The sequence below is a fragment of the Penaeus monodon genome, chromosome 13 (genome assembly GCF_015228065.2).
Source record: "Penaeus monodon isolate SGIC_2016 chromosome 13, NSTDA_Pmon_1, whole genome shotgun sequence".
NCBI classification, from domain to species: Eukaryota; Metazoa; Arthropoda; class Malacostraca; order Decapoda; family Penaeidae; genus Penaeus; species Penaeus monodon.
In genome coordinates this window covers 45,315,912-45,328,411 of record NC_051398.1, presented here as the reverse complement: position 1 = coordinate 45,328,411, position 12,500 = coordinate 45,315,912, and the positions used below count along the sequence as shown (strand labels likewise).

Here is a 12,500-nt window from a genome sequence, read left to right as displayed (position 1 = left end):
TTCCTGATAGACTGTTCCTTGTCCCTTCTCAGCAGTGTCCGAGCCCTACGCACCATGGAACGACGCAAGACTTGATTCCCATTCAGCCGAGCCTTGCGACACGCTTCAGTGGCCTCTAATATCTCCAGGGAGATGGTATTCTGCCTTGTCCTTGGGCGTACGCCAATGGACTCCTGAACTGCTTCGAGTGTTACGCGCTTGAAGGACTCCCACAGAGCAATTGGGTCCGTCAGGTTGCTGGTTTCTATGAATCGGTCAGAGACTGCCGTGGCGAACCCACGGGCACACTCCTCCTCCCTTAGTCTGTCCAAGTGAAACACCTTAGGGTGGCCACTGGAGGGACGGGGAGTTTTGAAGTGGAGACGGGGAGTTTTGAAGCAGCCTATGGTCGGTGCCACAGAACTCAGCACTCCGGTAAACCCTGCAGTTCTGAAGGATCCTCCATCGTGTGCTGACAAGAATGTGGTCGATCTCCTTGGCCACATTACCCGTATCGCTGTACCAAGTCCAGCGATGCGGGTTGGAGCTCTGGTACCAGGAGCCAGAGATCCTCATTTTCTGGGACCTAGCAAAGTCCCGGAGAAGGAGGCTATTCTCGCTGCTGGGATCAGCTCCCGAGCCATGGGGGCCGACAGACATCTCGTAGCCAGCTCGGTCACAGCCGGATACCGCATTGAAGTCGCCCAGAACAATGCGAATGTCTCGCCGGGGGCAATCGTCTGCCACAGATGCGAGTTTGGCGTAGAACGCCTCTTTCACATCGGTTTTATATACATCGGTAGGAGCGTATACAGCAATAAGAGACAAGAAGCCAAAAGCATGCTTCAGTCTCAATGCCATGATACGCTCATCAACCGGTGTCACCTCGACTACCGCGGGCTGAATCGACTGGAAGATGGCAATGGCTCCACCCTGGAGGGGGTGACCATCGCAAACGGCCCGACCAGGTAAAAATTTTAAAGGTTTTTTTTTTTTGTAAAAAAAAAAAAAAAAAAAAAAAAAAAAAAAAAAAAAAAAAACCCCAAAACTGATCGTCCGCAAACCAAGGTCTTCTCCCCCTCTGGGGGAGGGCAGCCCCCCCAAACCTCCCAGTCGCTTCAACCCCCCGGATGGGAGAAGGAAACCGCTCATCCTGCCGCAAACCGGATGTTCCAAACGCCTACCCCGGAAAAAACCCAGGGCCTGGGTTAAGCCTCGGGTGGTCCCCTTCCGGGGTTTGCAGCCCCCCCCAAAAAAACCCTGCCCCCCCCCCGCCAACACAGCCCCAAAATAAAGGGGGTCGGCAGGCGGGGGGGAAACCGCCTATCCCCTGTGGGGTTCCCCCGAGGGCTTTCCCCCACAAGCTTCATGGTGGGTTGGCGCCTGCCATATATATATACATATATATATAATATATAATATATATATATATATATATATACATATCAAAATATATATATATATAGTATTTTTCTGTATATGTAAATACATAAATATGTATATGTAAATATATAAATATATATGTATATATGTGTATGTGTATGTTTATATATATATGTATACATGAATATAAACATATATGTACAGACATATATATATATCTATATCTATATCTATATCTATATCTATATCTATATCTATATCTATATATATATATTGAAATATATAATTTTATAAATAAATATACATACATAGGCATATGCATCTACATATGTGTATGTATATATATGCAAAATTATATGTTTATGTATGTATTATATATTTATATATTATACATATATATACACATACATATACTTATACATGTATATGCATATATATTTATATATTTACATACACACACACACACACACACACACACATATATGTATATATACATATATACATATACATTTACACACACACACACACACACACACATTATTTACATACAAATATATTATTATATATAATATAAAATTATATATATTTATATTACATATATATATACAATATATATATAAAATACATATATATATACATATACTATATACATATCATATACATATATACATATATATATATATATGTATTAATATGTATATATATGTGTATATATATATGTTTAATATGAATATAATATGTAATTATATAAAATATATATTATATATTTTTATAAAATTTATATATATATATTATTTTATATAAATATATGTATATATAAATATATGTATATATAAATATATGTATATATAAATACATGTATATTTAAATATATCTATATCTATATCTATCTATATATATGTGTGTGCGTGTGTGTGTGTATTTTATATGTATATATACACATATATATGTATATGTATATATTAATGTATATGTATATAAATAAATAAATACATAAATACACACAAACACACACACACACACACACACATATGTACATAAGCACAATAATATACAAATATACATACAAATATATACAGATATAACTGTATGTATGTGTATGTATGTGTGTGTAAAACAAAAACCTTTCCTCTATCATAGATAACAAATTCTCTTCCTATAAAAGAAAAAGCTCACTATAGATAAACAGAAACATTTGGAAAAAAAGAAAAAAAAGAAAAAAAAAAAAGAAAGAAAGAAAGAAAGAAAGAGAGAAAGAAAAAAAAATATAAATACATACATACATATTTTATATATATATATTTTTATATATATATATATATATATATATATATATTATATATATATACATATATATATGTTATAATAATAATAATAATAAATAAAAACTCTTTTCATCATGGTGAAGATAACAAGAATCTGTATCATAAATTTTCGAGAACTTGGCCACTAAAATTCTGCAGTTCTTTTATTCATCGCTACATATTCTTGGAATGCTTAAAGGTTTTCCCACTGAAACACCCAACAATCCCAAATTCCTTTCCACATATATCACGTTCCACAAAGTACAATATATATATAGGATCATTGTACATGTCCTACGGAATCTTTTGGCTACCTGAAAAACTAAATGAATGCTGAATGGCAAGTCATGTATGGGTTTTAAACTGTAACATTTCTAGAGTTTACTTACAGAAAAAAAAAGAAAAAAAAAGAAAAAAAAAAGAAAAAAAAGAAAAAAAAGGAAAAGCAACATGCTAGTAGGTGCCCTGCAACCCCTAAAAATAAAAAGAGAAAAATCCCACATATGCAGACCTCCCACTGCCCTGCTCCCAATCACTGGTTATCCCATCTCTCGCTCTCTTGAACTGTTGTCGTCTCCTCCTCCTCCTCCTCCTCGCTGCTGAGCGATTGCAACCAAACTGACTTGCATGCTCACCGTAATGGCATTAAAGAATTCTGGCCATAGGACAAAATGTGCTAGTGGTAATGTGCAACTCATACAAAGAAGCAACTATTGGTAACGAGTGGCGTTATCAGATACTTTGAGCAGGCGATACGAGCACCGTGAGACTGCCGTAAAAAGTTGTGTGTGTTTGGGGGAAGGGGGGGGTGGATAAAGCACTACAAAGCACAATGTTCTCTGGGATTTTTGTTCATGAAGCAGTCTGAGAGTTCCAGGCTGTGTTGTAATGACAATGTTTACACAGTTTCTGTTTAACATAGTACCTTTATATAAAGGCCTTGATTTATTGGCTTAATATCTTGTGTAATGGGTCTGCTTATCCTCAAAGTTTATTGGTTGAGAAACAGTATAAATATTTAAATACATATGTGTGTATCTTTGTACATATATATTTATTTTCTCTCTTTCATTGCATGTCCTCAACATGAATTATTCTCTCTCTCTCTCACACACACACACACACACACACACAACACACACACACACACACACACACACGCATGCACGCACCAACACACACACACACACACACACATATGCTGACACACATGCACACGCATGCAAGCATACACACACACACACACACACACACACACACACACACACAACACACACACACACACACACACACACACACACACACGCACACACCATATTAACCCTTTCCCGACGGGTAGTATTCATAGTGGCCCGGGCCCCACTGCCGGGGCCACTATGTTATATCGTCGCCCTAACATGAGCGACCACTCATGCCAAATACCAGCATCCCATGCTGTTTCTTTGTATAATACTACCAAGATATGTTGTACTTTCAGTTTTCATTATTTTCTAAAGTCTCTAACTTCCTGATAAATCGAGACTGAAGGGTATTTTTGTTGTTATATAGACTCCATAGTTGATCATTATTCATTCTATAGTCTGAATAAAATAAGCAGTGTGCGGCATCATGGAGTTGAAATCGTCGGTTTGTTGCATTTTTTTTTTTTTTTTTTGCATAGTAAAAATTAGAAAGTGTTAAAAATGACTTAATCACACTTTCACTGGCAGAAAAATAATATTTTGCCATGATTGTAACAAAAAATAAATCATGGCATGTCCATACATACACCATGGCATGTACATACATGCCCCCGGCAGATAGTCCCGCCATGCCATGGCATGTGCGTACATGCCACCTGTCAGGAATGGGTTAATACAGATATACACTCATTTACATACACTCACTCCATCAATCAAAAAAAAATCAATAACGGACAGAACACAGCTAAGGAAAAATAAAGGAAGCCAACCACTTTGCATATATATCTTTGGCCAGCCATCACGGACTCACGCCAGAAACATCAAAATTTCTGATTGTAACGCCCAAGTAATATAGTGACCAAGAACTGTGGGGTGGATGATTACCTGGTGTGTTGGTGGTGGGCGAAGGGATTGTTGTGATCAGGTATTAGGAGCCTTCAGCGGAATTTCTAGAACGCCCATTTGCATGTCCAAAAATGAGCAGCATCAAAAAAGGGCTGACAAGACTCCTAATATCTGACCCACAGACAACAGAAGCAGCGTGTTTTTTTTTTTTTCCTTTTTTTTTTTAAATCAATGACTCATGCAGCTGAAATTCAAGGTGGAGTCTGGCACACTATGTGAAAGATATACAATTTGCTTGAATTCACTTCCTGCTGCCTTCAGCTCTGAAAGTGAATCTATCAGACCTTGCATCTAAAAGGCAAATCTGCCATCACCAAGTTTTAAAAGCAAACCAAAAACATAATAATAATCAATAAAAGTAGAAAAGTCCTTCTTGACTTATTTTCATCAGTGACTATCAAACTTTCATTGAAAGAATTTCACTTGTGAGCCGATTTTCTCTTTTCCCTTAGCAATAGAAAACGAGAAAGTGTCTGGTATCATGTGGTTGCATCAACACAGGAATGACAGAAGTTGTCTTGTGGTTTCACAGATACCTTCCAAGGTTTCCCTCCCTAATAGAATAAACAGAGGAAAAAAGATGACTCTTAATATGGGTAGCAACAGAGAATTAGGAGGGACTGGTAAAACTGTGCTAACCCCCAAATTTTCTATGAAGAGAGAAGGAGGGAAAAATGCCAGTGACTTTCTTTTAATAAGAAAAGAAAAGAAAAGGAAGCAAAGAAAAAAAAAAAAAAAAAAAAAAAAAGGGGGACATCCATCATGGGATTTCAGAAGAGCCTGTCAACCATCACCTTCAAAAAATAGTGGATTAGTACTCTCTCACACCCAAATGCAATCAATAGTAACCACATACAGCATAAAGAGTTACAATCAAGATCTTCATGAGTTTGTAGCAAAAAATGACTGAAATGAACAATTGAGAAGATTGGTGACCCCATTACCTTTAAGGAATAAATTCACTGAATTAAATTTCTTAACATAATAATGCATAATAAAATCAATATCTCAAAAAAAAAAAAAGGTTTTGGTACTTTTATAAATGTTCTCTAAATTATATTCTAATTGACTTTAGCTGGACTTCTAAATTTGCTAGCACCTCCTAGTTTTTGTGCTTACATGAAACATATTTGGTAAATTTAAAATAAGGGAAATAAATAAGGAGAATAGCAATGAAAAAGTGTAAATTACCGGGATAGGCAAGACCTGGGGAAAGAGAGGTGCATAAAAATGGGGGGAGGAGGAGGAGGGAGGAGGGGGAGGAGGAGGAGGGAAGTGGAGGAAGGAGGAAGTGGAGGAGGAGGAGGGGGAAGTGGAGGAGGAGGAGGAAGTGGAGGAGGAGGAGGAAGAGGAGGAGGAGGAGAAGGAAGAGGAAGAACAGAAAGACAAGGAAGAGGAAGACAAAGAGGATGAGGATAAAGCAAAAGAAGAGGAGGAGAAAGGGGGGAAGAGAAAAAGGAGTAGGAGGAGGAGGAGGAGGAGAAGGAGGAGGAGGAGGAGGAGGAGGAGGAGGAGGAGGAGGAGGAGGAGGCAGAGAAGTAGGAGTAGGAGAAAGAAAGAAAAAAAAAGAATAAACAAGAAACATGAAGGCAATGGAAAGGAAAAATGAAAAGCTGAGGGAGGAAAACAGGAGAATGTGAAAAGAAAATTGGAATTAAAAGAGAGACAGACCCCAGGAAAAAAAAGGAAAGTAAAAAGAAGAACAAACTGCAGGTTCTGGGAATCTGTGAAATCTTAAATGCCTAGCAAGATGCTAGGAACTAACAAGTCAAGGTATTGTGGCATTTTTTGACAAGAGGAAATTTCTGACTCTCTTTTTGGATCAATCTTATAAAACTAACACAAGTACCAAACATATAGGATGCCTTCTCATAGAAGTTGCCACACAATTGTCGCCAGCATCATCATCTATGGCATAATTTCATTAACTAACCATTGTTCATGTCACTCAAAGATGGGGTTAAGTAAACATACTGCAATAATGGTTAAATATAAACAAGATATGTATATCTATATGCAACGCTAGAATCTGCAAGTCATCAGCCTGTGTTAGTTGAGTGCATGGTTATACTGTCACAACATGCTTTCCAAGAAACAGGGAGATTTTTTCAATACAAAATATAGACCTTAAGTACTGTAGCTCTTGGTGAGTAGTAGGTAAGTAAATTCTAATGCTGCAATCATCAAAATTTTCAATACAATAATACTAATCATCTTCATCATCATAATACTAGCAACAATAAAAAAGCAGAATCCAATATCTTTTAATCAGTAATTACATCCATATCTCCTAAACCTGACCATGCTGTGTTAACCCACCACCCACTGCTTGGATGAGTTTCATTTAGGCATATATGAAAAGGAATGAATAAATAAACATATAAATAAACTCAGCAAAGAGACAAAAGCATCAATGGATGTACTTACTTCAACAAACGACGAGGTCTTCTTCATGTCGGACCGTGGTGACGATTCCTTGCTCGGGGTCCTCTCATCACGCGAAGCCCCACTTTTACCAGTGCTGCCAATGGGCAACCTGTAATTCCCAGCCCAATGAGTTACAACCTGTCTCAGCTATGAAAGCTAACTTGGTCCTGAGCATTCTAGGCATTTGGTAGTTTACCTTGCGAATAACAAAAAAGTATCAATAACTAAACTAATAAAACAGCAATTCTATCTTTAAAAAACAAATGTAAACTTAAGAAGCAACATCATTTTCTTCACTTATCGAAAAGAATATATATACACAAAACAAAACAAAATTCAAGAGCATTTCTGGAAATTAAAACCAAGTTAATTCCAACCTTTCCATCAGTAAATATTATTATTACTATATTTTAAAGCTGCAAAAACAGGACAGTATAAGTCACATGAACAGGTCAGGACAGAGAAAGATTGTTAGTGCAACCATATTATATAAAATGCATAGAGTTCCTTAAGCAATTCAACAAACACAAAGTGGGCCAGTACATAACCCTTGTTATAGCTGTAAATACAAAGTTTCATAACATACATATCCAACTAGGAGAGTCTATATTTAATACCTCATACCTTAGCCACTTGTACCATACAATTATCCCAGGTAATCACCGAAGAATGGTTTGCCACATATATTAATGTACTAACTTGTTTCCAAACTCAAATTACTAACAGCTATATATATCTGATAAGCAACACTGAACAAATCAGTAATTAATAAACACTGTTCAAGGATGATTTTTCTCTAAGAATAGGATTGAATCCATAACTAAATTACAACAGATACGTATACATAAACATATTTGTTGAACCCAATTTACTACCAGTACTAAGAGAACAGAATAGGTATACTGAGAATGTATCTAAAATAATCAGAAGAATTGCAAACTTTCAGCTACATACATTGGTAGACAGTATTACTTGCTGAACCCTATGAATTCAAAATAAAACTAATAATTTTCTTTTTCAAATTTCTTGATTTCCAGTGTAATAAGCTACAACTGGTGGTTTCTGATATGCATATATATGCATATGTGTGTGTTTTTGTGTGTTTGTGTGTTTGTGTGTGTGTGTGTGTGTGTGTGTGTGTGTGTGTATGTGTGTGTGTGTGTGTGTGTGTGTGTGTGTGTGTGTGTGTGTGTGTGTGTGTGTGTGTGTGTGTGTGTGTGTGTGTGTGTGTGTGTGTGTGTGTGTGTGTGTGTGTGTGTGTGTGTGTGTGTGTGCAGGGGCATCACTTAAGGGGGGGTATGGGGGGGTTCGCCGCCCCAAACTCTTAAAAAAGCCTCTTTTTGCAGGGCAAAATCTAGTTCTGCATGGCAAATTTTCTGGTATTTATAATTTATAATTTTCTACCAATAATACGATATATAATACTGGTTGATGGTCTATTCCGGGCTACTTATATAGAGCTAGTGAGCATTTTATTTTTCGTGATTTGCAGGGCAAAAATTATTTTTTCAGGGCAAATTTACCCGTCACCCCCCCAACTCATAACATGAAGTGACGCCCCTGTGTGTGTGTGTGTGTGTGTGTGTGTGTGTGTGTGTGTGTGTGTGTGTGTGTGTGTGTCTGTATGTATGTATGTATGTATGTATGTATGTATGTATGTATGTATGTATATATATTATATATATATATATATATATATATATATATATATATATATATATATGTATGTATGTATGTATTTATGTATGTATTTGTGTATGTATATGTACGTATATGTATGTATATGTATATACATATGTGTGTGTGTGTGTGTGTGTGTGTGTGTGTGTGTGTGTGTGTGTGTGTGTGTGTGTGTGTGTGTGTGTGTGTGTATGTGTATGTTGTATGTATGTATGTATGTATGTATGTATGTATGTATGTATGTATATATGTATATATGTATATATGTATATATGTATATATGTATATATATATATATATATATATATATCTATATATATATATATATATATATATATATATATATATACATACATACATACATACACACACACAAAGATATTCTCCCACTTTGTTTATCTGAACGAAGTCAAGCAAAACAAATATTAGATCAACACAAACAGCTATTAACATGGCACAAAGCCAATGAAATAAGGTAATTAAACAGTTCCTGAATGCTTATTAGCTACTGCAAAAAGCATATACTTGCAATGCTTATTTAGAATCATATTTTTCAATCACCATGCCATTCTTTTGCTGAAACATAGCAACCACTGAGTTTTCAACTTGGCTCTTTGGCCAAAGATACATACACTGAAGCAGAATATTTCCATGCATCATATACTTTGCTAACATGCTTGCAAAGACAACCTTTGAAAGCCAAGTACGTATCTGAAGCATCTTAATCACAAAACACATTTTGACACTGATTAAAATTAATATATATAATAATAATGGTCCACTTGATATGTTCTATAGTATGCTTTCCAAAGTTTTCCTAACTTGTGGTTTGTCTAACAGACTTTCAGCAATGACTGTGTGAATATCTGACTGACAAAGAAAATCATAATTCAACAATAGAAAGTAGAAGAATTGGTCCTTATGACAGTCCTTATGACCATACAGTTCCTCATATAAATGAGGAACAATCAGTTCTGAGATGATAAATTTCCAGTCATGCTGAATTCAAAATGGACTGCTTAAAAATGGTGATACCAACACACTCTCAATTTTATTAAGTAACATAGCACTAGAAGCTTGCAATGATATATGGGAAAAAAATTATATCTAGTTAACTCCACACCTATATCCTATTCTCTTATGGTATAAACTAACGTCCAACTTATGAAGTTTTGAGGAAGTGACGTCTCACCTAAAATAGGTACAAGTTAGTCAAAGAGATATAAAGGCTTGGGAACATTACACTTTCCCTCTACTTATCTGGATGTTCTGATATCTATCTCCCTTACACAGAAGTTAATCAATCAATCAGAATAATTGATAAGATGGAAAAACTTCCTCCTTTACATGCAACCTTGCCCTCATGTACATATAATATATAATATATAACATATTATATATACATTATATATAATATATATATATATATATACATATATATATATATATACATATATATATATATATATATATATATATATATATATATATATATATATATATATATATTATATATATATATATATATATATGAAAGAAAAAGAAAAAAGGCAGAATAGCTTATACACTGGAGCATATCCCAAGGCCATCTTTAACATTTACAAGAAAGTTAGTCAGATTTGTACACTGGGAAAAGAAAAGCATAAATGATTTCGGTCATACTTGGCCTGTGGATCGCTCTTCCTTGTGCTGGACTTCAATGGGGTGGGGGCAATGGGCTTACGGAATGGGGTGGAGCCAATAGCCTTGGAAGGTAGGCCCCGGGGGCTAACTGTCCCCCCATCCATAGAATCAATTGAGGACACAGAGGGGGGGCGCTTTAAAAGGGATTTATCACCACAATCAATTTTGGATGAAACCTTTGACAAGTCAAGTTTTGGGGTAACTCTTGATACATTGCTGAGGGACTCTGATTTGGTCAGGTCGGACTTCGACCCTTGGAGTTTACTGATGTCAGTCTTGGATGACCGAAGGGAGGTCTGGGATGGAGTCTTTGTAAGGGGAGAGAGGGAAGGGGAGGAGGACACACTGGTGAGGGAGGGGGTTCTAGCAAGATGGGAAGAACCTGGAGGGGTTGGAATGGTTGACCCAAACGCTCGGGGCTGCTGCAATTTACCAAACATAGGTAACCTGTAATAAGATAAAATTACGGAGTCACATTCAGCAGTGGCTTCCTGTACCTTGAGGAAAATACTGGAATAAAAGGTTTAGAAAAAAAACAGATACCTACAGATGTAAAGATGAGCAAATAAAAAAAGAGAAAATAATCACCTGGAAACTTCCAAGACCATTTCCCAGAGGAACCACCGCTCAAAAAACACCCATTGAAGCATCCCTAATGCTGGGGGGAGAAGTCACCCAAGCACTGGTGAGCATGCAAGACCTTCGTAAAACAGATGCAACACCGCAAAGAGACTGTGGCTTTCTCGCACCGCTACTGCTTGCTTCAGACAACCACCACAACACATACTAAATATAATATCAATGATCAGCCTGCATTCCAGAGTAAGCTGCAGTCTAACATCAAAACATCAATTTTTTAAAAAAATTAAAGAAAAATAATAATCTCTGGTCCATCACTTGTATCCTACCTCAGTCGGTCTGGTTTTTGTGGTACAGGGTTTCCCGTTGGTTTCCTTTTCAGACTGACAGCATGGAAAACAAAAATCAAGTTACAAAAAGAAATATTTGTAAAAATGTGTTGGCCTGCTGTATGAAAAGATATTCACAGAACCTCAAAATTCTCTATGAACAATCTTAGTATTTCAAATGCACTATGGAATTTTCTGTTGCATGAAAAGATATTATCACATAAACTATTGAAATAAGTTTCTGTGTCTCTCTCTCTTTCTTTAGAAGTTCTGAACTTGCTGCCTTTACTATCACATGAGAAATATAAACAAGAATCTTTCTTTGAGGTCTTTTTAAAACACTAACGAAAAAATAAACAAATAAAAAACAAATAAAGAACTGAAATAGGAAAGAAAAAGATACAAGGAGACAGTTTTACTTCTTGGTTGACAGAGTGCAATACTAAAGTGCAGCACTGGGACCACACCTACAACTGTATTGTAAAAAAAAGGGTAAAAAAAAAATAAAAATAAAATAGGAAGGAAAACAAAACAAAAGTTAATAAATAAAAAATATAAGTCCAATTACCTACTGGAAAATGTTTGAACTAGGGTGTTAATTTACCACGAAAAACAGGCAACTCCCTACAAACTGATGATCTGTACCACGACACCGACAGAAAAAAGTTATGAGAACTTTAGCACACTGGGCATTCCTCCACCTTACAATTTCTATGGCACTGGTTTATGGGGCACTCTGACTACAAAAACGTGTGAGCTCTTGATGCACCGCCATCCACCACTGTGGGAATGGGGAACTAATGTGTGGTTCCAAATTTGGTGTTTAGATCAACATGATGATGAGGGGTGGAATTTAATGAGTGAGTAAGAAAGGATGAGGCAAATTGCCTATTATGATACTGAAAAGAAAAAGAAAAAGAAAAATGCCAACAATTATTCCAACAATTCTGCTTAATTCAAGCCATCTCCTGTTCAAACTTAAAATTCATGAAGAGGAAGGCAATATATTTGTCAAAATAATAATGCAAAACAAGTTTAAATTCTGAAAA

The 12,500-nt window shown here is 36.2% G+C and overlaps 1 protein-coding gene across 1 annotated transcript in view; it reads right to left on the bottom strand.

The window, feature by feature from the left end:
- The window catches only part of LOC119580362 (dynactin subunit 1-like), a 49,093-nt gene that overhangs the window by 28,246 nt on the left and 8,347 nt on the right, over positions 1–12,500 (bottom strand). Inside the window, 2 exon segments of the mRNA XM_037928469.1 lie at positions 7,181–7,289; positions 11,452–11,505. Of these exon segments, the coding sequence (XP_037784397.1) occupies positions 7,181–7,289; positions 11,452–11,505 (163 nt within the window).